General features: G+C 59.1%; 1 protein-coding gene across 7 annotated transcripts; it reads left to right on the forward strand.

The window, feature by feature from the left end:
• The first annotated feature begins 421 nt into the window (after nucleotides 1-421).
• Nucleotides 422-25,824, forward strand: LOC105467318 (L1 cell adhesion molecule). Of its 7 annotated transcripts, none has more exons than XM_071089135.1 (29): nucleotides 422-552; nucleotides 11,277-11,460; nucleotides 13,918-13,977; nucleotides 14,551-14,656; nucleotides 14,894-15,096; nucleotides 16,029-16,151; nucleotides 16,248-16,418; nucleotides 16,709-16,820; nucleotides 16,963-17,147; nucleotides 17,269-17,400; nucleotides 17,540-17,683; nucleotides 18,253-18,364; nucleotides 18,478-18,644; nucleotides 18,747-18,903; nucleotides 19,083-19,207; nucleotides 19,295-19,405; nucleotides 19,652-19,849; nucleotides 20,081-20,151; nucleotides 20,334-20,556; nucleotides 21,491-21,606; nucleotides 21,808-22,009; nucleotides 22,098-22,220; nucleotides 22,314-22,487; nucleotides 22,603-22,722; nucleotides 22,830-22,985; nucleotides 23,297-23,431; nucleotides 23,765-23,837; nucleotides 23,935-23,946; nucleotides 24,418-25,824. In XM_071089135.1, exons 2-29 carry the CDS (start codon nucleotides 11,385-11,387, stop codon nucleotides 24,647-24,649), a joined length of 3,819 nt encoding a protein of 1,272 aa, XP_070945236.1. In that variant the 5' UTR covers nucleotides 422-552; nucleotides 11,277-11,384; the 3' UTR covers nucleotides 24,650-25,824. The 7 variants fall into 7 exon arrangements, with proteins under 7 accessions (XP_070945236.1, XP_011715107.2, XP_070945237.1 ...); XM_011716805.3 differs by having other exon boundaries at nucleotides 13,963-13,977; XM_071089136.1 differs by lacking the exon at nucleotides 23,935-23,946.
• Nucleotides 25,825-26,171: the final 347 nt, after the last annotated feature.

Below are 26,171 nucleotides of genomic sequence, written 5' to 3' on the forward strand. Positions count from 1 at the left end.
GGGAGGGGGCGTTACGTGCGATGCCCATCCCTGGCCTGCGCCGTCGAGGGCCGGGCCGAGACTGGGGGAGAATCCCCTTCCTTGTCGGACTCCTCTCTCCACCGCCCGGCCCCAGGTCTCTGGGAGCATTCTCGCCCCGCGATTCCCGTTCCGAGCCTTCACAGCGGGCTCCCTTGCGCTGGGGCTGGGAACACTCTCCGGCCGGAGACTCCTGGTCTGCTGGGGAGGGGGTCTGGCGGGACCCGTCGACTGGGATCCCAATGAGCTCCCTGAGTGGGCTGCCCGGGGGCCCCCAGCCCGAGTCGCGCTCGGCTGGAACCAGGGGCTAGGGTGCGGCGGGGCGGGGCGGGGCGGGCGGTCGGGGAGGTGATCTCACTCCTCCCTCCCTCTCCTCCCCGGCGCTCCCCTCCCCCGCCCCTGCGCGCACGCCCGCCCCGCCCCGCCACCGCCGCTGCTGCCGCAGCATCGGCATCACAGACGCGCTCGGTCGGCGGGTCCGAGGCCGGCGTGCGCGGAGGCTGGGCGGCAGCCCCAGCGGTGGCCACAGCGCAGGTAAGGCGGGCTGGCTTCCCCGTGCGCCCGGGCCGCGGCTGTGATCCCCGGCGTCTCCCACCCCACTCTGCCCGGGGTGCACGGACCAGGGAGCGCCGCCCGGCCCGGTCCGGCCCGCGGTAACCGGCGTTGCTGACGGAGCCCCACCCATGCAGGGCGTCCGGCTCCAGGCACCGCGGGCGGGAGCGGGGCGGGGGAGGGAGGCCGGGTGCCCGAGCCCGACAGGTGAAGGGTACCTGGGCGGCGCCCCATATGCTGGCCTGGGCGAGAGAACAGGGCGGGGGGCGTCAGGTAGGGTCTGTGTGGGCAGGCGGGGGCTGAAGTTGGCGGGTCCCCGTGCGCGTATGCGTGTCTGAGAAAAGAAGCCAGATCGGGCTGAGCGCTCCCTCACCGGCCGCCGTGGGGTGTGGCCCTGGGCGTGGCTGCCCCCTCATCCCCAGCTGAGAGCCCAGTTTGGTTGAAAACCCCGGCTGACAGCGTGGTGAGGGGGAGATTGGAATAAGCCGCCCCTGCAAAGGGGGGAAGGGAGTGAACGGGACTGGGCGCTGCCTGCCCCTCCACCCTAAGGTTGGGGGGGCTTTGTTCTCCTCCTTCTTCTTTCCAAATCCCAGCCTGGGCTCCTCCGGGCTCACCTGAAAACCTGCCGCAGAGCCAGGGGCTCCTCCCTGGAGGCGCAGGGCACCTCTGGAGCCCGTTTCCACAGGCTCTGTGGCCAGTCAGGGCTGCAGTGGGTGAGGTCGGTTCGGGCACACACTGCTGCGCCTCCCGTGCATGGGTGTCCATCAGGTAGGGTCCATCAGGTCGGGGTGAGGAGGGTGGGCCTCACTGGCTCAGAAGGTTCCTGCGCATTGCAGGTCTTTTGCCCACTGCCACATCTTCCCATCTCTGTGCGGTTATGGGAGGGGTCAGCGATTCCTATTCCTTCCTTTCCAAGACAGACTTTTGGGGCCTCTTGGTTGGCAGGGATTGCAAAGAACACGTACTACAATCCATTGCCCCCAACAGGGTATCTGGAGCCCCCACCTATCACTGCCCGTCTCAGGAAGGCAGGCCTAGAGCCATCTGCCCCTTCCCCAGAAGGAGTGGGGCCTGGCACCCCCTATCCTGCCCTTATTAACCCCACCCTGAAGGCAGGGGCATCGGGGCAGTCCAGTGCCATCTCTGCTGACTCACGTGGCCCTGACATAAATCACTGCAGTCCTCCCTTCTTTCCCCGGGGGCTGCTGCCCAGTGTCATCTTTCTGAGTCGGGGGCCTCTCCCCTCCCATCGGCTCCTTGCTGCAGGTGGTGGGACTTGGCCCAGCCCGGCCTCTTCCCTGGCACAGCTCCCATGCAGCCCCGCATGTGCACACCTGTGGGCCCCAGAGCCTTTGAGGACTTAGCTGTCTTGGCCACATGGGAAGTTCGGGGCAGGGTTGGGCCTGGGACCTTCCCACCTCCCTGGCTCCTGGTCATTTCTCTCTGCTGCAACTGAGTCTCTCTCCATATTTATTGATGTTTGTGTGTGTATGATCCCGAAAATAATACATCTTATTGTAGGACACTTGAAATATACAGAAAAGAACAAAAGAAATTAAGAATCGCTGGTGATCTGATCACCAAGAGGGAAACACGTTCAGCACGCCCCAGCCTCCCTGGTTTGCTACACCGCACTCCTAAAAGGCTCCTCCCCCTCCCCTTCCCAGCTGCCAGCCCCCTGCTGAGCATCAGGAGGACAATCAGCGCTTCAAGGTGGCGGGGTCCCCTGCCCTGCAGCCAGTGAAGAGCTTCCCTACCCGGGTGCTAAGCATCCCAGCGATGGGCAGTCATGTACTGGGCAGCTGCTCACTGCCAGTGCTCCTTTGGGCCAGGCTCTGGGCTGCCCATGGAAGAGCCAGTGACACACTGGACCAGCATTGTCCCTGTCTTCGTGGGGTGTCACTTGTTTTCTTTTTTTCTTGATGATTATCTGAAGGGAAAAGGCAGGCAGAGAGTGAGGAAGGGCCTGGCCTGAAGGCTGCTACAGTGAGCAGGATGCCCAGGTTGTGCCCCCAATCGGCCTCTCCCAGTTCTGAGCCCTTTCCACCACTGGACCTACAGCTGGCGCCTTCCTTGGCATGCACCTGGCCAGGACTGGCCCGTGAGGGTCGAGGAGACAGGCCTGTGTGCCATACTGGCCAGCCCCCAGCCCAAGGACTTGGGACAGTCCGTCCCTTTCCCATGGGGGTAGGTTCCTTGATCACCAAGATCCCTTTCAAAGCTTGAAATGGCTGCAACTGGGTGCTTTTCTGGATGTGAGGGTGATGTGGCCTTGCAGAGTGGCCCAGGCTCCAGGAGGGCACGTTCACGGGAGAACACGGGGTAGCGGTGGGGTCCTGTGAGGAGGTCTGCAAGGATGGGGATTCCAGCCAAGCCCCTGGTCTGCCAGGCCTCCCTCTGTGGGCATGAGTGGGGGCCGTGCCCCCCATCCCCCGTGGTTCAGACAGTGGGGGACGCAGGGGGTCTGGATGCCCCTCTAGGGTCCCCAGCAGGGTGCTCATTGCCCTGTCCTCTGCCCTCACGATGGGCTGGGGTTGGGTCCCTGGGTGGGGCCATCTGGAATGGGCCTGCAGCATCCCTGCCCTCACAGTCGCTCTTACTTGCTCTGATCTGGCCCATCCCGGACACCTCCCTCTCCTGCTTCCCCCGCCCCGCAGCTCTCTCCTCTGAAGCCTCCCACGTCTCCCTGCGCCCCACCCCCAGGGCCATCACCTTCCCCCTCCTTCTAGGAAGAAGTCTGCTGCTGCCAGGGATGGGGTACACCACTCCCTGTCTCCTCCCTCTGCCTCTGCCTGCCTGGCCCTCCCTCCCCTCTTCCCCCTTCCTGTCGGGGCTCTGCTCCATCTCTCTGCTTACCCTTTTGTCTGTCTTCCACCACTCTTCTCCTCTCCCTGTCCCCCCTAGCTGCCCCTGCCTCACCCTTGAAGGCCCTGAGGTTGTGCCCTGTCCAGCAGCCACTCAGCACCCCTCTGCTGGACTCTATGCCTTAGGGTTGGGCCCAGACCCCCCATGGGGGCCTTGTCTGAGTGGAAGGCTGGATGGGGGGTGCCTGGTGAATACCAGCCAGACAAGCACTGGGGGAGGTAGCCTGCCCAGCCTGCTTCTTCCCCAGATATCAACAGGGTCTTTGTGGCTTCCTGAAGGCTGTGGCTGGAAATAGAGGGAGGAGCCGGGAAGGGTCTGGTCGCTGTTCTTTCTAGAAGCTTTTCTTTGTCCAGTGGCCCCCTCCCCAGGCCCCCGTGTTCTTCCCAGGTTGGAAAGCTGCAGAGGGAGTGCCCAGCCACCGCCAGTCAGCAGCTCCTGCTCATCTAACTGGCCCTTATGCCCAGCAGGGGCAGCTGCGCGGGCCAGGGGTTGGGTGGGGCAGGAGGGTGGCAGCGTCCTGGGCTCCATGCACTTGGCCAAGGAGGACTTCTGAGCCCGTCCATCCCAGTGTGAGTCTGAGAGTGGAGCTTGAAGGAAAGAGACTGAGTCCCGGGAGCCCCTCCGCCCCCAGCCCTCCAGCCAGGCAGTCTTCCTATCTGCAAGTGTGGGGTTTGTGTCTCTGCTTGTGTTTGTGTATTTGTGTGTGTGTAACTTCCAGTATTCCTGTTTGTCTGGGTGGGGTCATATATTTGGCTGCATGTATGTGTGTGTTCATGAGCCAGCATGCACACAGATATTGTCATGTGGCCACGTGGGTCTCCTCAGATGCCCCAACAGGCATGTGCTGGGAAGGGGTGGGGCTGAGGGTGGCGGCTGCAGTGGTTGGAAGCAGCGCTGCATGATATGGGGACAGAGCCTCTGGCCAACCCAGGACGTGCTTCAGTGGAGGGGGGTTCCCTGTGGCCCTCTCCCCCAGCCATCTGCGTCTGTGTTCATGACTTAGGAATGCCCAAGCCCTGGGGATCACAGAGGCTCCATTGTCCGCCCCCGGGCTTCCTGTGTCCCCCTCTGCCCTTTAACCCTTTGGGAGTGGGGCCCCTGGAGGGGGCCGATGGGGCCTGGCAGTGTCTGAGCTGTTTCCAGGCACCTCCACCCCGCCCCCTCAAACCAACACAGGCTAGGTGTTCCAGGACTGATGTGGGCCAGGGCCTCTCCCTGCCTCAGGCTCAACTCCCTCCCTGCTCTGCTTTTCAGGCCACAGCCCCAGGAACTGGATGCACTCTGTTCCTTCTGGCCTGACCCCTGAAGTCCCCTCTAGTACTAGGGTTATCCTAGCTCACTGAGGAGGCCCGGGGCCCAAGAGGAGCCCTATTTTTGCTGCCACCGCATTTCTCTGGCCTTCTAGGGGTCTGGGAGGCTGAAGCCTTGCCACCTGCTGGGCATCAGTATCCCCTTTGACACAAGAATGGGTCTACTGCTGTCCCTAAGTGCTGATTGGAGACAGGCCTCTCTGGGAGGGGTTCTGGAGCCTCTGGTTGCAAGAAAGGTATCAGAAAAAGTCCAGATTTCAGACAGCAGAAGAGGGGACCAAGAAACCAGCCTGTCCCCAAACCCAAAAGGGAAAGGAGTTGGCCTTCTCTTGGACTGAGTACCTGGGTGGGGGACTTGGGGGTTTGTTTAGTGTCAGGCTTCAGCTCTGTGCTGAGACGTGATGTTGATCACATCCTTCTTCCGCATGGCCTCCATCCCAAGATGTCACTCCCTGCCCCCGACATTTGCCTGCCATCTGCCTGGCAAATAAGCCCTCCCCGTGGGGCAGGATGGCTTGGAGGCCATCCTTGCTCAGGCCACTGGTCCCCTGGGAAGCCTAGCAGGCACACATATTAGGATGCCAGAGCCTCTGAGAGGCAACTTGGGGAGCCACCGTGCCCTCTAGAACCCCACCCCTGCTGAGAGCCAGTGCCAGCTCTGTGATCTTGGACACAGTTTCCAGTTTTCTGAGCCTCCGTTTCTCATCTGTAAAATAGGGATGATGATAGCACCTCCCTCCCTGGGGCAAATCTGGGGAGGAGATGAGTGGATGTGCTTGGAAGTGCTCATGAGACTTTCTGGTATGTGGTAAGTCCACGCCGAGGGTTGATTTAATAGAACAGACCACAGAGGGATGTGATTGCGGGGATGGAGTGGGGCTCCTCCCTCCCTTTCCCAGTAGTCAAGATCATCCTCCCTGCACCCCCACAAAGGGTAAACCTCTGTCTCTTCTCCCCATCTTTTAAGGAGAATGGTCCATGACAGGTGAGCTGTAGTTGCCTTGGAGACTAAAGCCTCAGGCGAGATGAGGGGGCTGAAGGCTCACTCTCTGGGGGGTACCCCCTTAGGGAGGGGTGAGGTGGGGAGTGCAGGGACTAAGTAGCAGTCATAAAGGACCTCTGGGCCCCCAGGTACCTGTGGGGGCTCCCTGGAGCAGCCCCCTTTATGTGCTGTCTACGTAACACATAACAAGGCTTTCCTTGGCTTCCCCACCTCTGGCTCCCCCACCTCTGCTACCGAGGGACTTGGGCTGCATCACCATAGAAACCTGCCAGCCACAGCCTCAGGGGGAGGGCCAGCGGGAGCCTTAAAGGGACACAGTGCAAGGGGTGTAAGTGACACCCACACCATCATATACACACCAACAGGCACAAAAGACCCCCAGGCTCCCAGGCCTGCAAGCATATGGGCCTAGCACCACACTCTGACCCTGTCATGTGCCCTGTGCTGAGCCCCCAGCCCCACCCCCACTCTGGCCCATTGGGTCACCAGGCACCATGTCCCCAGAAGACAAGGGCAGGAGAAGCTGGGGAGTCTCTGCTGTGCTGTTGAAGGGCCCTCTTGTTGCTTCTCCTTTGAGAGGAACTCCAGGCAGAACCTGAGAACTGACAGGCAGGTGTGCAGGGCACATGTGCAGGGCACCGCTGGAGGTTCCCTTCCCAAGGTGTGTGGTGGTGGTGGTGGTGGTGATGGTGTGTGTGTGTGTGTGTGTGTGTGTGTGTTTTCAGAGAGGAGGCAGCCACCCCAGGTCTAGCCAGGCTCCACGACCTCCCAGGTCCCTCCCTGGCAAGCTGCTTCCCGTCAGACCGAAGCAGGCATTTCGGAGCAGAGGACAGAGGACTCCCTGAGGGACCTGCGGTCATAGTGGGAGGCCAGGTAGGGTGGGATGGGGCGAGGTTCTTCTGGGGCTGAACCCCTCCCTGTAGGCTGCTGGGCCTGACCCTTGCCTCCCTGGTCCTTTCCCACCAGGGAGGATGGGTTTGGGACCGGACTTACTCAGGAATGGTCCCACCTTCAACTGCCCCAGCACAGCGGCTACTGTCCACTCAGTGCATGGTCAGACATGATCACTGTTGGCCTAACACATGTGTGTCTCCTCCAGCCAGGTGGCCACTTACTCCCAGCCAGCAGCAATATTGGATCTTCTGGGTGCTTTTCCCTCTCCCATCCCTACCCACAGCAGGAAACCCACCACCTGTTCCCTGGCATGGCATGGGTCAGCCAGCAGTGCACCATTCATCCTGTCTCACGGCCGTCCCTTGCCCAGTGCCACAAGTGGGCAGGGCCTTGATGCTCTGTTGCGTGGGGCTTTGTAGGCTCTTCCGGCCCCAGCTCACAGCTTCTCCACCCTCTGTCTGTCTCTACCCTGCTCCCAGGCCAGCATGACGTCCACACTTGGAAGCCCCTCCACTGACCCAGGACCATCTTCCTTCCTCCCCGCCCCTTGCCTGGCACAGCCCCTAGGGACAAGGATGCTGTGCAGGCGGCCTGTGCGCACGCGCACGTGCACACGCCCACCCCCACCCCTCACTCTTCTCGCTCTTTCTGCCATTTCTCAGCAGCGCTCTCTGCGGCTGCCTCTCACCCTTTGTGCTCCGGTTTCCTCTTCTCTCCCTTTCCCTGCTGCCTGGGTCTCCGTTTCTGAATTTCCCCACCTCCCTAACCGTCTCCATCGTGGTTAGCGCTGTCTTCCTACATCTGTCTTTGTCTCCTGCTCCCTCCTGCCTCTTCTCACTCTGTCTGTCACCCTTGGCAGACCCGGCCTTGGCTCCATCTGTGGAACACACCCCCTCCCCGCTCCTTTGCCCTTGGTGGTGCTGGTGGGGGGTAGAAGGCCTGCTGAGCTGACAACCCTAGCCGCTTGCTCTGTAATTGCCTGAGGAACGGTGAGAGATCAGAGACCCAGCAGCAGTGGGAGGGGAAGAGGGAGCGCCCCCTCCCAGCTGTTATGCCTCGCAACCTTCTGGCTGCTTCCTGCCTGTCTCCAAGTGCCCAGGGTGGTGGAAAGCTGGGTGGAAAATACTGGGACACCAAAAAAGAAGTTGGATATGAGCCTGTGGGAAGATAGGATAGCGCCGGGATGGGGCAGGGAGTGGGGACCAGGGGTTTGGGGATATTGTATTTCCCCTGAGTGTACATGCCACACACCATTCCAGGATTCTAGATTTGGAGGACAAATAGAGGAACTTGCGTGGCAGAAATCATCAACCTCCAGAGCACCCAAGCCTCTGATATGCAGGAGGGCCCTTCTTTGAGCTTCTCCTTGCTCCAGTTTCCTCCCCTCCCCCTCCTAAGACCAATGCTCAGAGCTCCCAAGGCTGCTGTTTGATCATCTGCTCTCTGATCTGAGTCTCCTACTGCTCCTACAGGCCTTGAAGTTGAGGCCAGTGCTGCCTGGGGCCTCCCCTGATCCACTGGCTTTGTGGGGAGAGGCTGGGGTGGAACAGATCCACTGTTGCTCCTCCCTTCTGGGCCCTGGTCCAGCTCTTGCAGGTCGGGAATCACACTTCTTACCCTCCAAGTCATCTCTTGGCCTCCAGGCCATGCATGCTGACCCACCCTGCTGCTTCTCCACCACCCTCTGCAGCAAGCTCCTGCCCAGAGTCCCCACAGGATCTGCTGCATTCACAGCTCTTCTTGGGTGACTCTGTTACACAAAACTGACAAGGCCCAGAGCCTTAGCACAGCATGGCTGACTTCTCTACCATCCTTTCGGTGTTCCTGCTGAGACTCGGTACCTGCTTTGATAAGGTCCTGGCTGGGCAGAGGGAGGATGTGCAGTATGGATTAAATGAAAGCGTCCAGTCTGGGACTTCAGCCTCCAAGCTCTGTCACCTAACAACACCTTTTCTTGCCTCACCTGCACTTTAACCACTTCCTGTTTGTAATTGAAGTGGTCTGGCCACTTGGGAGTCTGTTTCCTCTTCTTGTCATTGTCAGAGGAGCTCCCTCTTTCAGACCCTTAGTCTTTGGGTCCACTTACTTGTAGGTGGATGTGGACATGGTTGGTGTGGCTTGGGTTTGGGGTGGACACATGCAGCAGTTGAGCTGTGAAGACTCAGACAAAGACCTAGAAGTTGAGACTTTGAGACACACAAGAAGTATCAGAAACACTCTCACAGAAAATGTCCTGGACGGGCGCGGTGGCTCAAGCCTGTAATCCCAGCACTTTGGGAGGCCGAGACGGGCGAATCACAAGGTCAGGAGATTGAGACCATCCTGGCTAACACGGTGAAACCCCATCTCTACTAAAAAAATACAAAAAATTAGCCGGGCGTGGTGGTGGGCGCCTGTAGTCCCAGCTACTCGGGAGGCTGAGGCAGGAGAATGGCGTAAACCCGGGAGGCGGAGCTTGCAGTGAGCTGAGATCCGGCCACTGCACTCCAGCCTGGGCGACAGAGCAAGACTCCATCTCAAAAAAAAAAAAAAAAAAAAAAAATGTCCCAGAGCTTGTCCTGACCCCTGTCCTGACCCTAACCTGGAGCATCTGGAAGGGAGGAGGCCTCAGTGGCCTCTCTTGCCCCCAAGGGGGCTGAGGAACAGCAGGGGGGCTGTTTTCCTCCTTGCTCTCATCTCCCACACCAATTCTCGAGGGAAGGCTTCCTTCCCCATTCCCTCTTCCTTCCTCCCTTCCTTCCTTCCTTCCTTCCTTCCTTCCTTCCTTCCTTCCTTCCTTCCTTCCTTCCTTCCTCTTTCTTTCTTTCTTTCTTTCTTCTTTCTTTCTTTCTTTCTTTCTTTCTTTCTTTCTTTCTTTCTTTCTTTCTTTCTTTCTTTCTTTCTTTCTTTCTTCCTTCCTTCCTTCCTTCCTTCCTTCCTTCCTTCCTTCCTTCCTTCCTTCCATGGAATTTCTCTCTTGTTGCCCAGGCTGGAGTGCAATGGCGTGATCTTGGCTCGCTGCAACTTCAGCCTCCTGGATTCAGGAGATTCTCCTGCCTCAACCTCCCGAGTAGCTGGGATTACAGGAATGCACCACCACACCAGGCTAACTTTTTCTTTTTGAGACAGAGTCTTGCTCTGTTGACCAGGCTGGAGTGCAATGGCACAATCTCTACTCACCACAACCTCCGTCTCCTGGGTTCAAATGATTCTCCTGCCTCAGCCTCCTGAGTAGCTAGGATTATAGGCATGCGCTGCCATGCCTGGCCAATTTTTTTGTATTTTTAGTAGAGATGGGATTTCACCATGTTGGCCAGGCTGGTCTCAAACTGCTGACCTCAAGATCCGCCTGCCTCAGCCTCCCAAAGTGCTGGGATTACAGGCTTGAACCACCGTGCCCGGCCCTAATTTTGTATTTTTACTAGAGACAGGGTTTCACCATGTTGGCCTGGCTGGTTTTGAACTCCTGACTTCAGGCGATCCACCCACCTCGGCCTCCCAAATTGCTGGGATTACAGGCATGAGCCACTGCGCCCGGCCTTTTATTTTTATTTTTATTTTTAGACAGAGTCTCACTCCATCACCCAGGCTGGAGTGCAGTGGCACAGTCTTGGCTCACTGCAACCTCTGCCTGTCAGGCTCAAGTGACTCCCGTGCCTCAGCCTCCCAAGTAGCTGGCATTACAGGCATCCACCACTACAGCTAATTTTTTTTTCTTTGCTTTTTTTTTTTTTTTTTTTTTTTTTTTTGTATTTTTAGTAGAGACAGGGTTCCACCATGTTGGCCAGGCTGGTCTCAAACTCCCACCCTCAAGTGGTCCACCTGCCTCAGCCTCCCAAAGTACGAGGATTACAGGCATGAGCCACCGTGCCTGGCCCTTTCTCCATTCTTTCTTCATTTTCTTGAAACTATTTTGTGAAATGCAGCCATCTTGGGCCCCTTTCCTCCCTTCTCTATCCCATTTTCCAAGCCCCCCATTAGCTTTTTAGGGCTGTACAGCACCCAGGCATCAGTTGGCTCTGAAAGCTATAGGAACGTGACTGCAAGAAGAGTTCTTCTTTACATATATGTGCACACAGAGATAATAGATACATGGATTCATCTCCACAGATACATAAAGACACACGTAGCTAGCAGACTTGTGTGTTGATTCCCTCAGGCACACATACTAACACACCCACTCATGAGTGCAACCCCTCCCAGAGAAGACACGCCACAGAAATACCAGCTCACATTCAGCTCACTCCCTGCATGCAGATCTACAACCACACACATGCCCACGGACACCTGCTCACAGGCACATGCAGACACATACGGGGATGGTGTGCACACAGTGGCCTGTGCCATGCACAGGGGAGCTGATGGGGCAACAAGTTGGTGCTGGGTAGGCAGCTGGCAGGAAAGGTGCAGACAGAGAGTAGAGAGGGAATAAAAGGCAACCTGGAGGCCCAGCCCGGGCTATCTCTTCTAGATTTCTCCCTCCAAGGTGGGGAGGGGTGCGGATAGGGAGGGGACGGCTGGAGAAGCCGGCCAGCTGGGGGCGGGGCTGAGGGCGGGGCCAAGAGCCCGGGCTTACCCAGATGTTAGTCACTAACGTCCTTCCGTTCTCTCGTCTCTCTTCCCCCACCCTTCCCTTCCCTTCTCCCCTCTCCCAGTGCCCCCACTCCCAGCTCCTGCCCCAAGCCGACCACAAGACCCCTTCCCCTGCGGCCGGAGCCTGAACCGAGCCCGGCTGGCTGTGCTGCGCGGTGCCGCCGGGAAAGATGGTCGTGGCGCTGCGGTATGTGTGGCCTCTCCTCCTCTGCAGCCCCTGCCTGCTTATCCAGATCCCCGAGGAATGTGAGTAGCTGAAGGGAACCTGGGCGCCTCCCCTCGCCGCTATGTTGGGCCCCTCTTTATCTTCTGCCTCCTCACCTTCTCCTTGTTCCGCACTCTGACTCCTCTCCCTGGCCTTTCCTGGGCACGGGGTGGGCAGGACATAGCCAGGACGTTGGGTACCCCTGGAGAGAAGGGCAGGGTAGAAGGTGCGGGGCGTGTCAGCACCATGGACAGGGACAGGCGCGGCCGGCCGGGGAGATTTCAGCACCAGGGACAGCGAACCCGGCACAGGGCCACGAGGTCTTGGGCCTCCTCCATGCTCTCCTTAGCCGCCCCATCCCTGCTCGCCCCACTCCGACTCCTCCGCTTCCATCCCCCACTACAGGGGTGTGGCAGCAGGAGAATGGGGCTGTCCCAGCCCTCAGCTGGTTTGTGCAAAGGCTTGTGTTCAAGTCTTGTCCCCGTTTCTCTTTCTCCTCCTGGGCCCTTGGCCACCCTGTCTCTGAACTGAGACAGGAAAAGGTGGCTTGAAAAATCCTGGTCCCAGCTCAGCAGCCTTCTGGACCCTTTTTCGTGTGTAGTTATTTGGTGGGGGTGGGGGCAGGGCTGCTGGAGCATGTGTCTCTGGTTGTAACATTTGTTGGGGGCAAAGCAGGTTGGGGAGTGTGGCCATAGGGTTGTGACTAAGCATGGATACACTGTGTATTTCTGTGTGTTCTTGTGATTGACTGAGTGTAGATATTCGTGAATGTGATTTTGACTTCCTTACATGGGTAACTGTGTGAGTCACTCTGTTACTTACTGGCCAGGTTTGTGGAGGTTGGGAGGTATTTGATCACGACATTTGATTGCAGTGGGTCATGTGTATGTGTGAGTGGGGCTGAATGTGAGTACACACTTGCATGTGGGGGGTGTTACTGTGATGGTGTCTTCTCTTTAAGTAGCTGTCAGGCTGTGTGAGGGGCATGTCACAGGGCATCATATGTGAGGGCATTTGTGTCTCTTGAGCTACCAGGCTCCAGTCCCTTCCCAGCCTCATCTTGACACCTTTGTCTCTGGACCTGGACAAGGAAGAGGCCAGTGTCACTGAGAGATTAGTTGGCGGATAGGGGTTGGGAAGACTGTCTGTACCAGCAGTGGGACAGGGGCTGCGAGAGAGAGGCTGGGGAGGCACCTGGCATTGGGAGGCAATGAGGGCTTGGAGGAGGTAAAGAGGCTGGCCCCTTAGGCACATACATGGAGGGCCAGGGCCATGCAGACTCCCCTGGCACAGATGCACATGGGCACATGCACACTGGTGCATGAAGACAAGCCAGGTACAGGGATGAAGGAGCAGAGCCACTGAGAGGCCACACAAGTGGAAACACATACCAGTGAGGCTTTTAAACACAGAGGACACAGAGGTGGATACACAATATAACACTGTACAGTGGAATGCAAGCTGTGCATTCTCTACAGAAAGATGGGAGTGGGGAGAACAGAACTAGGCCAAAGGCCATGGCAGCTCCAAGGCTGCCCTGGGCACTGACCAGCACTTGTTCTTGACCCTGATATGGCACAGTGGGCAGTGGCAGGCAGCCGGCCCTCCCTGTTGGAACCTATCTTCCATCTCTCCCTCCCAGCCACTCCAGCCTGCTTTGTCTCTTTTCCTGCTTCCTCCACCTAGTTGGCTTTCTGCATCCTGTCATCCCTGTCACCATCTCCCTCCCCAGCTCAGGGCCCTCTGCAGTGTCCCCAGGGAGCCCCCTCCTCCCTCCCTGGACCTTCACACTGAGGTCTTCTGCAGAGACAAAGCTTTCAGAGGCAGCCTGCTGCTCCCTCCCTCCCTCTTCTCCCTTCCTCCAGGCCGCCCTGGCCAGTGCTCTGCAGGGTCCTGGGGCTGGGGCAGCAGCTCTGGCCTCTGCCCCAGAGAGCTTGGTGACTGACTGGGAGGAAGGAGGGAGAAGAGGAGGGCTGGTGCCAACCCCGCAGGCTATGGAAACTCAGAGGCAGCAGGGCCTTTGGGATAGTTTTCAGGGGGAGGGGGCAGCAGGGCTCTGAAGGCTGGGCCCTGGTAATTGAAAACACTCAGCTGTGCTAATTGGATTAGGAGGGAAGCAGGCTGGAGCAGGGGAGGGTGCCTTCCAAGGCATCCTGAACAGGTGGGGTCAGTTCTGCAGGCCCTGCCAGGCCCTGCCAGGGGGCTGCAAGGACGCTCCTTATTAAAGGCAAGAATTTCTCTCTCCCTGTCTGCTAGACCTGGAGGCATGGCCTGGCTGCCTCTGGGCTACATATCCCGTGTCTATCCAGTACAGCCCCTCCCCCTGGGCATTTCTCTGTCCCATCTCCCTGGGCTTGACCTGCCACTGCTCCAGCCCAGCGTGTGCTCCCTTGTTGCTACTGCCAGGGCCTGTTCTACTGCCATTCCTTCTCCACCGGGGGACTGCAGAAGCTTACTATGTCCCCTGCCATCTGCCCCACTCTGGGGCTGCCTGTCAGTATTTCTCTCCATTCCCTCCCTCACTGCCTGCCTGGATTTCTCAGATGAAGGACACCATGGTAAGTTGGGGAGGGGTGAGAGTGTTTCCAAGAAGGCCAAGAAGAGGGGTAAGGGGGCCCTTGGCTGAGCCTGCATGCCCGCCCTCCTGAGTGCCCGGGTCCTGCTTGGCTTTCCTGAGCACCATGTGCTTCTCTCACCTGTGCAGGGCTGGCTTTGTTCTGCCTCTGCCCCAGCCTGGGTACTCTGTCACCCTCACTGTTCCTCTCTGCCATTCTCTCTGGTCCCTTCTCCCCTGTCTGGGGTTTGTCCTTCTTGGTTTCTGTGTCTTGGCTTTTGTTATCCCGGCTTCTTTCTGTCATACGCTTTTTGTCTTTTTCAGGCATCTCTTTGTAACTTCCGTGGCTGTCCCCTCTGTCCCTGCCTCTCTTTACATTTTTGCATGTGTCCCTTTCTCTTTCTTCCTCTTTTCATGTCCCACAAGCCTCTTTTGTTCTTCCCCTCCATTCGTCCCCCTGTGGCCATGGGGCCTCCAAGGGCTCTGGACCCTGCTTCCCTCACGATGGGACAGGGGCCGAGGCTATGGCACCAGCCAGGCAGCACCCTCACCACCGCTCTCTCCACCCTGTCTCCAGTGATGGAGCCACCTGTCATCACGGAACAGTCTCCACGGCGCCTGGTTGTCTTCCCCACAGATGACATCAGCCTCAAGTGTGAGGCCAGTGGCAAGCCTGAAGTGCAGTGAGTGATCTCTGCCGTCTCAGCCCCTGTTGCCTGCCACTGACCCCGGCCTGTGCCTCCCTGAACTGCCTAATTTCTAAGCCCAGAAGCCCCAAACCTTGCTAATCAGCCCAAGTCCTTGCCATCTCCCAGTCCATCCCCTGGGGGCCCTGACTGCTTGCACCTGTCCCCTCCAGCCTGTTCCAGCCCCCGTTGGGTTCCAGGGCCTCAGGCCTCTGGGCCTTTTTCCGCCCACAGGTTCCGCTGGACGAGGGATGGTGTCCACTTCAAACCCAAGGAAGAGCTGGGTGTGACCGTGTACCAGTCGCCCCACTCTGGCTCCTTCACCATCACAGGCAACAACAGCAACTTTGCGCAGAGGTTCCAGGGCATCTACCGCTGCTTTGCCAGCAATAAGCTGGGCACTGCCATGTCCCATGAGATCCGACTCATGGCCGAGGGTGCGAGGCGCTGCAGGGACCAGGGAGGGCAGGTCCCGGAGCTCGTGTGGGAGTGTGGGCTGGAAGCTGCTGTCTCTCAGCTGGTTGTCTCATGGCGAGGGGCCTGGGTGCCCTGCCAGCCTTCCACCCCAGCTTCTCCCCTGGCCCATCTTGTTCCTTGTGCAGTCTTCTCCTTCTTTACCCTGTCTCTGTCTCCATTGCGCTTCCAGTCATCTCATGCCCCTTCACTCCCTCAGGCTTTCCTGGTGCCTGCCTCATGGCTGGGTGGGAAGGTGGCGGGGGTGAGGGGCTGGCTGGCTGCAGTCATCTCTGTCCACACCCGCACTCCTTAGCAGGGCCCCTCTTCTCTGGCTTTTCCACTTGGCTCTCCATCTCTCCCTCTCCACCTCCGACTTGGTTTCTCTTGCCCCACGGCTCTGTCTTGATCTGTGTCGCCTTTTCCCTGGGGTTTTCCCTTCGCATTCCATCCTCCCTGAGCTTTCTGCCTCCTGAGCGCTCTCCTCTCCCCTCCCCACCCCTCTGGTTACCTTGGGAACCGTTGCCATGGTTTCTGTGTCAGGATGATGGAAGGGTCTGTGACTCCTGCATCCCTCCACAGCTCCCCTCCCCCATCACTGCACCTCAGCCTCAGCCTCCCCCCACCCGTCCTTTCCTGGGGTGGGCAGGGAGAGTTGAGAACCATGGAAGGTTAACCCTTCCTGGCCTCCTGGCCTCCTGCTCACCCTGGCCTCCCTAAGTGCCAGTCTCTGCCATGAGCCCAGAAGGTATCCAGAGTGTCTGCCTCCTTTTCTGTGAACTTTCTCCTGGCCTGACCCTCTCGCCTTCTCATCCATCCCCAGGGTAGCCCACCATCCCCCCCGCCCCCGCCTCCCTTCTCCTGCCCAGCACCATCTGGGCCAAGAGGAGAGTGTCAGCCCGTCTGTCCCTTCTAGGTGCCCCCAAGTGGCCAAAGGAGACAGTGAAGCCCGTGGAGGTGGAGGAAGGGGAGTCAGTTGTTCTGCCTTGCCACCCTCCCCCAAGTGCAGAGCCTCTCCGGATATACTGGATGAACAGCAGTGAGTGCCGGCGAGCAGTTGCCTCATGGGGTCGGGGTGTTAGCGGGGGTGTCTTCCTGGACAGGGTCATGACCTCAGCCTCCTTTCCCCCTGCAGAGATCTTGCACATCAAACAGGATGAGCGGGTGACGATGGGCCAGAACGGCAACCTCTACTTTGCCAATGTGCTCACCTCTGACAATCACTCAGACTACATCTGCCACGCCCACTTCCCAGGCACCAGGACTATCATTCAGAAGGAGCCCATTGACCTCCGGGTCAAGGCCAGTGAGTCTCAGAGGCTCTGCACCCTCTCCCTGACTCCTTTCACCCTCAGGCATGGCCCTTCCCAACATAGGTCCATCTGACAACTCCAGGCTTCCTCAAGAACAGCTTGGCTCCCACCTCTACTCTGCCCAGACCCCTTCCCAGGCGTCGAGAGCAGAGACAGCACACTCTCCTTCACGGAGGAAGAAACAGAGGCCCCAGGGGCTGGCTGGAGTGTTAAGTCCCTCAGCCTTGCGATTTTGGGGTGGAGGGAAGAGTGGGCAGCCCACCCACCCACTTTCTCCTGGCAGCCAACAGCATGATTGACAGGAAGCCACGCCTGCTCTTCCCCACCAACTCCAGCAGCCACCTGGTGGCCTTGCAGGGGCAGCCATTGGTCCTGGAGTGCATCGCCGAGGGCTTGTGAGTCTGGGCACCCAAGGCAGGGCAGATCAGGGTGGGGCAGCCCTAGCGGGGAGCTCAGACCACTGCAGGGTGTAGGGGGCTGGGGTGAGTGGCCTTGTCCTCTCTCCCTTCTGCTCTCTTCCTTTTGCCTCCTGGGCAGTCCCACGCCCACCATCAAATGGCTGCGCCCCAGCGGCCCCATGCCAGCCGACCGTGTCACCTACCAGAACCACAACAAGACCCTGCAGCTGCTGAAAGTGGGCGAGGAGGATGATGGCGAGTACCGCTGCCTGGCCGAGAACTCACTGGGCAGTGCCCGGCACGCCTACTATGTCACCGTGGAGGGTATGGACCTCCTAGGACAGTGGCCCATGATGCCCACTGTCATGGGGGAGGGGAGGGTCTTTGCTGGGGCAAGAGCTGGTTGCCAGCTGCGGGCTCAGGTTGGCTCTCCCCTTCTTCCTAGCTGCCCCGTACTGGCTGCACAAGCCCCAGAGCCATCTATATGGGCCAGGAGAGACTGCCCGCCTGGACTGTCAAGTCCAGGGCAGGCCCCAACCAGAGGTCACCTGGAGAATCAACGGGATCCCCATGGAGGGTGAGCAGGGCCTCAGGCAGGAGTGGGGAGCGTGGTGAGCCCTGGGCGCTGTGGGGGAGAGGAAAAGGAGGGTGAGAAAGGGCCTCAACTCAGCTCAATGCCGGGCTGGGGCCCACGGGCACACCTGCTGCATGCACAGAGTTAGCCAAGGACCAGAAGTACCGGATTCAGCGTGGTGCCCTGATCCTGAGCAACGCGCAGCCCAGTGACACAATGGTGACCCAATGTGAGGCCCGCAACCGGCATGGGCTCCTGCTGGCCAATGCCTACATCTATGTTGTCCGTGAGTACCCTCCCTTCCTTACCTCCTAACTCCCAGTCTGTCCCTGCAGCCCACTGGGCCAGGCCACCAGAGTGACTCAGCTGGCAGCTGACGTGTCCTCAGCCTACCAGGCTGGCACCGGCCTTTCTCCTTGCTGAGACCCTTCACCCCATCTCACTCAGCCTCATGATAGCCGAGGGAGATGTAAGAGGGGAAAGGCCTTGTCACTGTGACTGAGTGGAGGCTCACCACGGACAGGATGTGACCGAGGCCAGCCCAGGTGGCACCTCTCCTGGAACCTCAGGGAAGGCTGGGGACCAGGCCAGGAAGGTTTTTGGGGAGAGGTGACTGTCAGTTAGGTCTGGAATAACGTAAAAGTTGGGTGGCTGCAACCAGAGGCGCATCTGAGGCAGAGGGCAGTGTCTGAAGGCAGAGAGAGACGCAGCCTGGCGGGGGCCTCAGCTGGGAGCAGGGAAGCAAGACTTGCAGGGCTCTTGGGGGCCTGAGGAAGCCGTGCAGAGGGTCCCTGGCTCCTGGCCCAGCTGTGGCCCCAAGTCCCACCCTGTTTCCCGAGACTGTTCCTCCCCTAGAGCTGCCGGCCAAGATCCTGACTGCGGACAATCAGACGTACATGGCCGTCCAGGGCAGCACCGCCTACCTTCTCTGCAAGGCCTTCGGAGCGCCTGTGCCCAGCGTTCAGTGGTGAGTGTCTTGTCCCGGTAGTGGTGAGAGTCCTGTCTCAGTGGCCAGGGAGCCAGGGAGGGCAGGGACCCCAGGCCAGCCAGTCAGAGCCAGGCCCACCCTGCTCCCTCCAGGCTGGATGAGGATGGGACAACAGTGCTTCAGGATGAACGCTTCTTCCCCTATGCCAACGGGACCCTGGGCATTCGAGACCTCCAGGCCAATGACACCGGACGCTACTTCTGCCTGGCTGCCAATGACCAAAACAATGTGACCATTGTGGCTAACTTGAAGGTTAAAGGTCAGGCTACCCTTGCCACATGGCTGGCTGTGCCTCTGGGAGGGAGGGTCCGGGCCCCTGGAGGACATCAGAGTGACTTCCTCACGTATGCATTACCCTCAGATGCAACTCAGATCACGCAGGGACCCCGCAGCGCAATCGAGAAGAAAGGTTCGAGGGTGACCTTCACGTGCCAGGCCTCCTTTGACCCCTCCTTGCAGCCCAGCATCACCTGGCGTGGGGACGGCCGAGACCTCCAGGAGCTTGGGGACAGTGACAAGTGAGGACAGTGATAGTGAAAGGGGGCAGAGTGGGAAAAGCTAGAAGTCCAGACCTTCTGGCCTCATGCTTGCTTTGAGGGGGAAGGCTCTGACAGGAGTGGGGAAAGAAGGCAGGAGGCAGGGATGAGAGGGGAGAAGAGCCCAGATGGCAGGAAGGACAGACATGGCTCCTCCACAGGTACTTCATAGAGGATGGGCGCCTGGTCATCCACAGCCTGGACTACAGCGACCAGGGCAACTACAGCTGCGTGGCCAGCACCGAGCTGGATGTGGTGGAGAGTAGGGCACAGCTCTTGGTGGTGGGTAAGTCTTAGGGTGGAAGCCTCCACTCCAGAAGGCCAGGGCTCACATCGCTGGGCCCTTTCAAGCACCTACCCTCCCCACCCTCAGGCAGCCCCGGGCCAGTGCCACGGCTGGTGCTGTCCGATCTGCACCTGCTGACGCAGAGCCAGGTGCGCGTGTCCTGGAGTCCTGCAGAAGACCACAATGCCCCCATTGAGAGTAAGAAGCTTGAGCTCGGTGCTACCCTACCATCATCTCTGCCAGCCCTGGCCCCTCCTGGGGTCCTCCCTCCTCCTGGAGCCTTCCTGGGGGGACATGGCTTGGGGAGACTCACGGTTCCTCATGGGAATCTGGAGATGCCAGTTGGCCTGGGTACTCAGGGACCCAGATTGTACCCAATCCCTCCACAGCCCTTCCCCCAAAGCCACAAGCCGATCACTTCATTGCTGGTTCACTTCTTGGCAGAATATGACATTGAATTTGAGGACAAGGAAATGGCGCCTGAAAAATGGTACAGTCTGGGCAAGGTTCCAGGAAACCAGACCTCTACCACCCTCAAGCTGTCGCCCTATGTCCACTACACCTTTAGGGTTACTGCCATCAACAAATACGGCCCCGGGGAGCCCAGCCCCGTCTCTGAGACTGTGGTCACACCTGAGGCAGGTGAGTCAGGTTGGCACCCACTCCCATGCCACCCGGAAGGGGCTCCGGGCTGTGAAGGGAGGGCTGAGAGAGGTGCCGTGCCCAAGTTCCTCTGCTTCCAAATTTCCAGGGGGAGTGCGAGGGGACTGGACTCCCTTGGTGCCAGAATGAGCCGTTTGTTCCTTGGTCCTCAGTCCTCATGGTTCTCCAAAAGAGGCTGCAGCATTGATGTGTTAATACATTCCTTTCCAGCCCCGGAGAAGAACCCTGTAGATGTGAAGGGGGAAGGAAATGAGACCACCAATATGGTCATCACATGGAAGGTGAGAGTCCCTGGGCTAAGCTGCCTGTGGGACATGAGGCCATGACCTGGGTGTCTGTTGCTCCCCCTTGGCTGTGCAAAGGAAGGGGCTGATGTCTGGGGATGCCAGTCAGCGCTGGGGGGCGGGCCAAAGAATGCTGGTGTTCTTGGCCAACCAATTCCTCTTCTGCTGGCCTCCTCCAGCCGCTCCGGTGGATGGACTGGAACGCCCCCCAGGTTCAGTACCGCGTGCAGTGGCGCCCTCAGGGCACACGAGGGCCCTGGCAGGAGCAGATTGTCAGCGACCCCTTCCTGGTGGTGTCCAACACGTCCACCTTTGTGCCCTACGAGATCAAAGTCCAGGCCGTCAACAGCCAGGGCAAGGGACCAGAGCCCCAGGTCACCATTGGCTACTCCGGAGAGGACTGTGAGTATCTGGCAGGCTCCTTCGCCCAGGGTGGAGCTCGCCTGCTTCCACCCCAGCCCATGTCCACACCTCTCCGCGCTGGTGTGCGCCTTTCCTAAGGGTGAGGATATTCTCTTACATAACCAGAGCGACGTTATGAAATTCCCCACACTTCACATTTCTATAATTGGCAGCAGTATTCCAGTTGTATCAGCCAATGATGCTTCTTTCATTTCCTTGAATCTGGAACATGACCAGATGGTAACTTGAAGTACCCGGTCAAGTTTTTTCTGGTTTCTCCTTTTTTTTTTTTTTTTTTTTTTTAGTAGAGACGGGGTTTCACCGTTTTTTTTAGCCAAGATGATCTCGATCTCCTGTCCTCGTGATCCGCCCGTCTCGGCCTCCCAAAGTGCTGGGATTATAGGCTTGAGCCACCGCGCCCGGCCTTTTTTTTTTTTTTTTGAGATGGAGTCTTGCTCTGTCAGCCAGGCTGGAGTGCGGGGGAGCGATCTTGGCTCACTGCAACCTCCACCTCCCGAGTTCAAGCGATTCTCCTGCCTCAGCCTCCTGATTAGCTGGGATTACAGGCACCTGCCACCACACCCAACTAATTTTCGTATTTAGTAGAGATGGGGTTTCACCATGTTGGTCATGTTGGTCTCTAACTCCAGACCTCAAATGTTCCACCTGCCTCTCTCTCCCAAAGTGCTGGGAATATGGGTGTGAACCACCATACCCGGCCATGGTTTCTCCTTTGTATAAGCTACGATTTTCACCTTTGCAACTAATAAGCAGCCCAGGGGGAGATCTTGAGACCATGCAAATGCACCTCTCCTCCTCAAACTGTGCCTCATAAAACTTCCGAATCCATCTTCTCTGTGTTTGGGGGCTTGGGCCTGGCCTCAGGGCTAGGGTGAGAGCTTGTGGCTCTTTCCAAGTCACTGGTGGTTTCCAGATCCCCAGGCAATCCCTGAGCTGGAAGGCATCGAGATCCTCAACTCAAGTGCCGTGCTGGTCAAGTGGCGGCCGGTGGACCTGGCCCAGGTCAAGGGCCACCTCCGCGGATACAATGTAAGGGTTGAAGGTGTGGGGGCCCGGGAGGGTGATCACTGAGGTAAAGTGACAGGACGGTGAGGGGGCTTTGCCACCTGTCAGCCGCTCTCCTGGAAGACTTGGGTTGAGAAGAGGGTCCCCATCAAGGGTGGTGGGCTTGCGCTGGGGGCCCTGCTGGGTGCCTTCTGCCCCTGTAAGGTCTCCTGTCCACATGTGCAGGTGACGTACTGGAGGGAGGGCAGTCAGAGGAAGCACAGCAAGAGACATATCCACAAAGACCATGTGGTGGTGCCCGCCAACACCACCAGTGTCATCCTCAGTGGCTTGCGGCCCTATAGCTCCTACCACCTGGAGGTGCAGGCCTTTAATGGGCGGGGATTGGGGCCCGCCAGCGAGTTCACCTTCAGCACCCCAGAGGGAGGTGAGTCCTGCACCCCACGCCTCATCCCGTACCCTCCTCCCCAGACCTGGGCGAGGACCTACCTGCCACTCGGTTCTGTGCCCTGCAGTGCCTGGCCACCCTGAGGCGTTGCACCTGGAGTGCCAGTCGAACACCAGCCTGCTGCTGCGCTGGCAGCCCCCACTCAGCCACAACGGTGTGCTGACCGGCTACGTGCTCTCCTACCACCCCTGTGCGTGCACTGCCCCAGCAGGGAAGGGAGGTGGAGGGGCCACAGGGAGGGGGCAGAGCTGCAGCCACAGCCAACCCCTGCCTGTCCCCACAGTGGATGAGGGGGGCAAGGGGCAGCTGTCTTTCAACCTTCGGGACCCTGAACTTCGGACACACAACCTGACCGATCTCAGTCCCCACCTGCGGTACCGCTTCCAGCTTCAGGCCACCACCAAAGAGGGCCCTGGTGAAGCCATCGTACGGGAAGGAGGCACTATGGCCTTGTCTGGTGAGACGGAGGAATGACCTGCCAACAGGGATGCCCTGGCCAGCCGGGTCCAGGAGGGAGGGCCTTAGACTGCCTGGCAGCTGCCACACTCTCCTCGTGCCCCTGCATCCCCCAGGGATCTCAGATTTTGGCAACATCTCAGCCACAGCGGGTGAAAACTACAGCGTCGTCTCCTGGGTCCCCAAGGAGGGCCAGTGCAACTTTAGGTTCCATATCTTGTTCAAAGCCTTGGGAGGTAAGCGTGAAAGGGGGCCCTGGGGCATGGTGGGGAAGGGGGCTCTGGGCCAGAAGGGCTGCCTGGCACTCCAAGTCACCCCCGCTGCTACCCTCTTGCCTTTGCAGAAGAGAAGGGCGGGGCTTCCCTCTCACCACAGTATGTCAGCTACAACCAGAGCTCCTACACGCAGTGGGACCTGCAGCCTGACACTGACTATGAGATCCACTTGTTTAAGGAGAGGATGTTCCGGCACCAGATGGCTGTGAAGACCAATGGCACAGGTGAGGCGCTGGGGGCCCGCCATTGCCTGCCAGGGAGGCATGGAGGCTGCACAATTCATGCCCTTCTGTCCCCTGAATGACCACTACTGCTCAGGCCCCTCCACGGCTCCTGTCTGCTTCTCCTCCCAGAATCTGGGTGTCCCCAAATCAGCCCCCTTTTGTACCCTTTCCGCAGATGCCCTCTTCACTATCTCCCTGTCCCTGTCACTCCTCAGCCCCCGAGAGGGCCCCGACTTTAAGAGCATACTTCAGGGCCTCAGGTCGGGTTCTGGCTTGGGCGGCAGCACGGGGGGCTGGTGTCTCACCCTCAGGCCGCGTGAGGCTCCCTCCTGCTGGCTTTGCCACTGAAGGCTGGTTCATCGGCTTTGTGAGTGCCATCATCCTCCTGCTCCTCGTCCTGCTCATCCTCTGCTTCATCAAGCGCAGCAAGGGCGGCAAATACTCAGGTAGCCTCTGAGCCCCATGTGAGTGGGGTGGAGCCGAGGGTAGAGAGGAGCACCTCGCCCCTTCCACCCTTCTGCAAGGCCTCCTGGATTCCCCGAGCTCCCCACAAGACGACAGGCGCATGGTGGGGGCGGGCAGGGGGATCATCCTCCTAGGCCGGGGTTGGGGCCACAGGCAAGTGGTGGCCGGACCACAGGGGACCAGTGGTTTCTTTCAAGGCCTGTCGCCTCTGGATGCTGTTGAGACAGAGTGCTGCAGGTGCAGGGCGTAGAGGGGCCTGGAGCCCTGGGTCAGGCTGGGGTGGGAGAAGAAGCTGTCCCTCTCTGTGTCTCCAGTGAAGGATAAGGAGGACACCCAGGTGGACTCTGAGGCCCGACCGATGAAAGATGAGACCTTTGGCGAGTACAGGTGAGCTGGGGCAGGAGCGGGTGCTGGCACTCAGCTCCCCCCTGGCCTTCACATCTCACCCCCTCTCTCTCTTCTCTGTGCTGCTGGGTGACTTCAGGTCCCTGGAGAGGTAAGGCAGGGGTAGTGGGGAGGGGCCAACAGCAGGGACTCCCTAAAGACAATGTGTGCCTGGTGTGCCATTGTCCCCTGGCTGCCGGTGCTCTGACAGGACTCTCACTTCCCAGTCCCCAGGCCCGGCAGCTCCTCATTTCAGGGAGAGGCCAATACACCCCAGCCCCTTCTCTCCAAACAGATAACTTCACTGCTCCCATCTCCCCAAGGGAGGCCCTAGACAGTTTCCCAGACAGGAACCAGGCCCTGTAATCCCTGCTGAATGCACACTTGCTCCCTCACAGTCCCCAGGATCTGGGGAATGCCCAAAGGTGACAGCCCCAGACCTGCCTGCCAGGGTGGCCGGAGCTGCTCTTCCTGAGCGCATTCTAAGCAAATGGAAGGCAGGCGGGCGTCTGCCTCACCCCCAGCCAGGCTCCTGCGGGGGCTCGGCAGTGCTCTCACTCACACCTGCCTTGTGCCTCCGCAGTGACAACGAGGAGAAGGCCTTCGGCAGCAGCCAACCATCGCTCAATGGGGACATTAAGCCCCTGGGCAGTGACGACAGCCTGGCCGATTATGGGGGAAGCGTGGATGTTCAGTTCAACGAGGATGGCTCCTTCATTGGCCAGTATAGTGGCAAGAAGGAGAAGGAGGCGGCAGGGGGCAACGACAGCTCAGGGGCCACTTCCCCCATCAACCCTGCCGTGGCCCTAGAATAGTGGAATCCAGGACAGGAGATGCTGTGCCCCTGGCCTTGGGATCGAGGCCCCTTCCTCTCCAGCCGGCCCATGGGAGGCTGGAGTTGGGGCAGAGGAGAACTTGCTGCCTCAGATCCCCTTCTTACCACCCAGTCCCCACTTTATTGCCAAAACCCAGCTGCATCCCTTCCTGGGCACACGCTGCTTTGCCCCAGCTTGGGGGCAGATCTCCCACATGTCAGGGGCCTTTGGATGCTGCCTTGCCAGCCCATTTGGGCAGAGAGGCTGTGGTTTGGGGGAGAAGAAGTAGGGGTGGCCTGAAAGGATCTCGAAAATGCTGTCTTTCTTGCTCCCTGACTGGGGGCAGACATGGTGGGGTCTCCTCAGGACCAGAGTTGGCACCTTCCCCCTCCCCCAGCCACTCCCCAGCCAGCCTGGCTGGGACTGGGGACAAAACTCGGTGTCCCCACCATCTGCTGTCTTTTCTTTGCCATCTCTGCTCCAACTGGGATGGGAGGTGGGCAAGCTGGCCGCAGGGGCAAGGGAGGCCATCTGGAGAGCCCAGGGAGTCCCCCCACCCCCGCCGCCAGCATTGCACTCTGGCAGCACCACCTCTTCCCGCCGCCCAGCCCGCTCCACAGCCGGCTTTCAGGAGCCCCAAACACACGCTGCCTTCGGTACCCACCAGACAACATCCAAGTGGCCTCCGTCACTACCTGGCTGCGGGGCGGGCACACCTCCTCCCACTGCCCACCGGCCGGCCTCTTCCAGCCACCCCCACTTCCCAGGACCCCTTAGCAGCCCTGCCCTCCCCCACTTCCCATCGTCTGAACAATTGTCTTCCTCAGCCTCCTCCTGCCCCCACCTTGGGAATGTAAATACACCGTGACTTTGAAAGTTTGTACCCCTGTCCTTCCCTTTACATCACTAGTGTGTAGGCAGATGTCCGAGTCCCTAGGTGGTTTCTAGGATTGATAGCAATTAGCTTTGATGAACCCATCCCAGGAAAAATAAAAACAGACAAAAAAAAAGGAAAGATTGGTTCTCCCAGCACTGCTGTGCCCCTGTTCAGCAGCCACAGCCTCCCTGTATGCCTGTGCTTGGTCTACTGATAAGCCCTCTACAAAAAACAAAAGTATATATATATATGTACATAATATCAGAATTATAACAGGCAAATAAAACCTGAAAATCAAGAGCACCTTTTGTCATTTCGCAGAACGCTTACTTCCCCTGTCCCTGTCACACTGTGGGAGGTGCTAGGAGCGACCTGCCAGGCGGGCCCAGGTGTGGCCCAGCCACGCAGTCCTGATGTTTCCCTGCCCCTTCCCAGAGCCCGGGCCTTCCACCCACCCTCCCAGGCCTGGCTATTGGCCCCCTTGGGTGTTGCTGTCACATTGTTGCTAGGACTCAGGATCCTCGCCTCTGCTGGCCTCCTGAGACCAATCTTAGCTGTCACCATGGCCGGGCCCTTCACTGCTCAAACATGGGAGTGGAGTGTGGCCAGCAGCGGGAGCCTCTTCCCCTGTCTCAAGGGACGCAG

Source organism: Macaca nemestrina, chromosome X (assembly GCF_043159975.1).
Source record: "Macaca nemestrina isolate mMacNem1 chromosome X, mMacNem.hap1, whole genome shotgun sequence".
In the NCBI taxonomy this organism is placed as follows: Eukaryota; Metazoa; Chordata; class Mammalia; order Primates; family Cercopithecidae; genus Macaca; species Macaca nemestrina.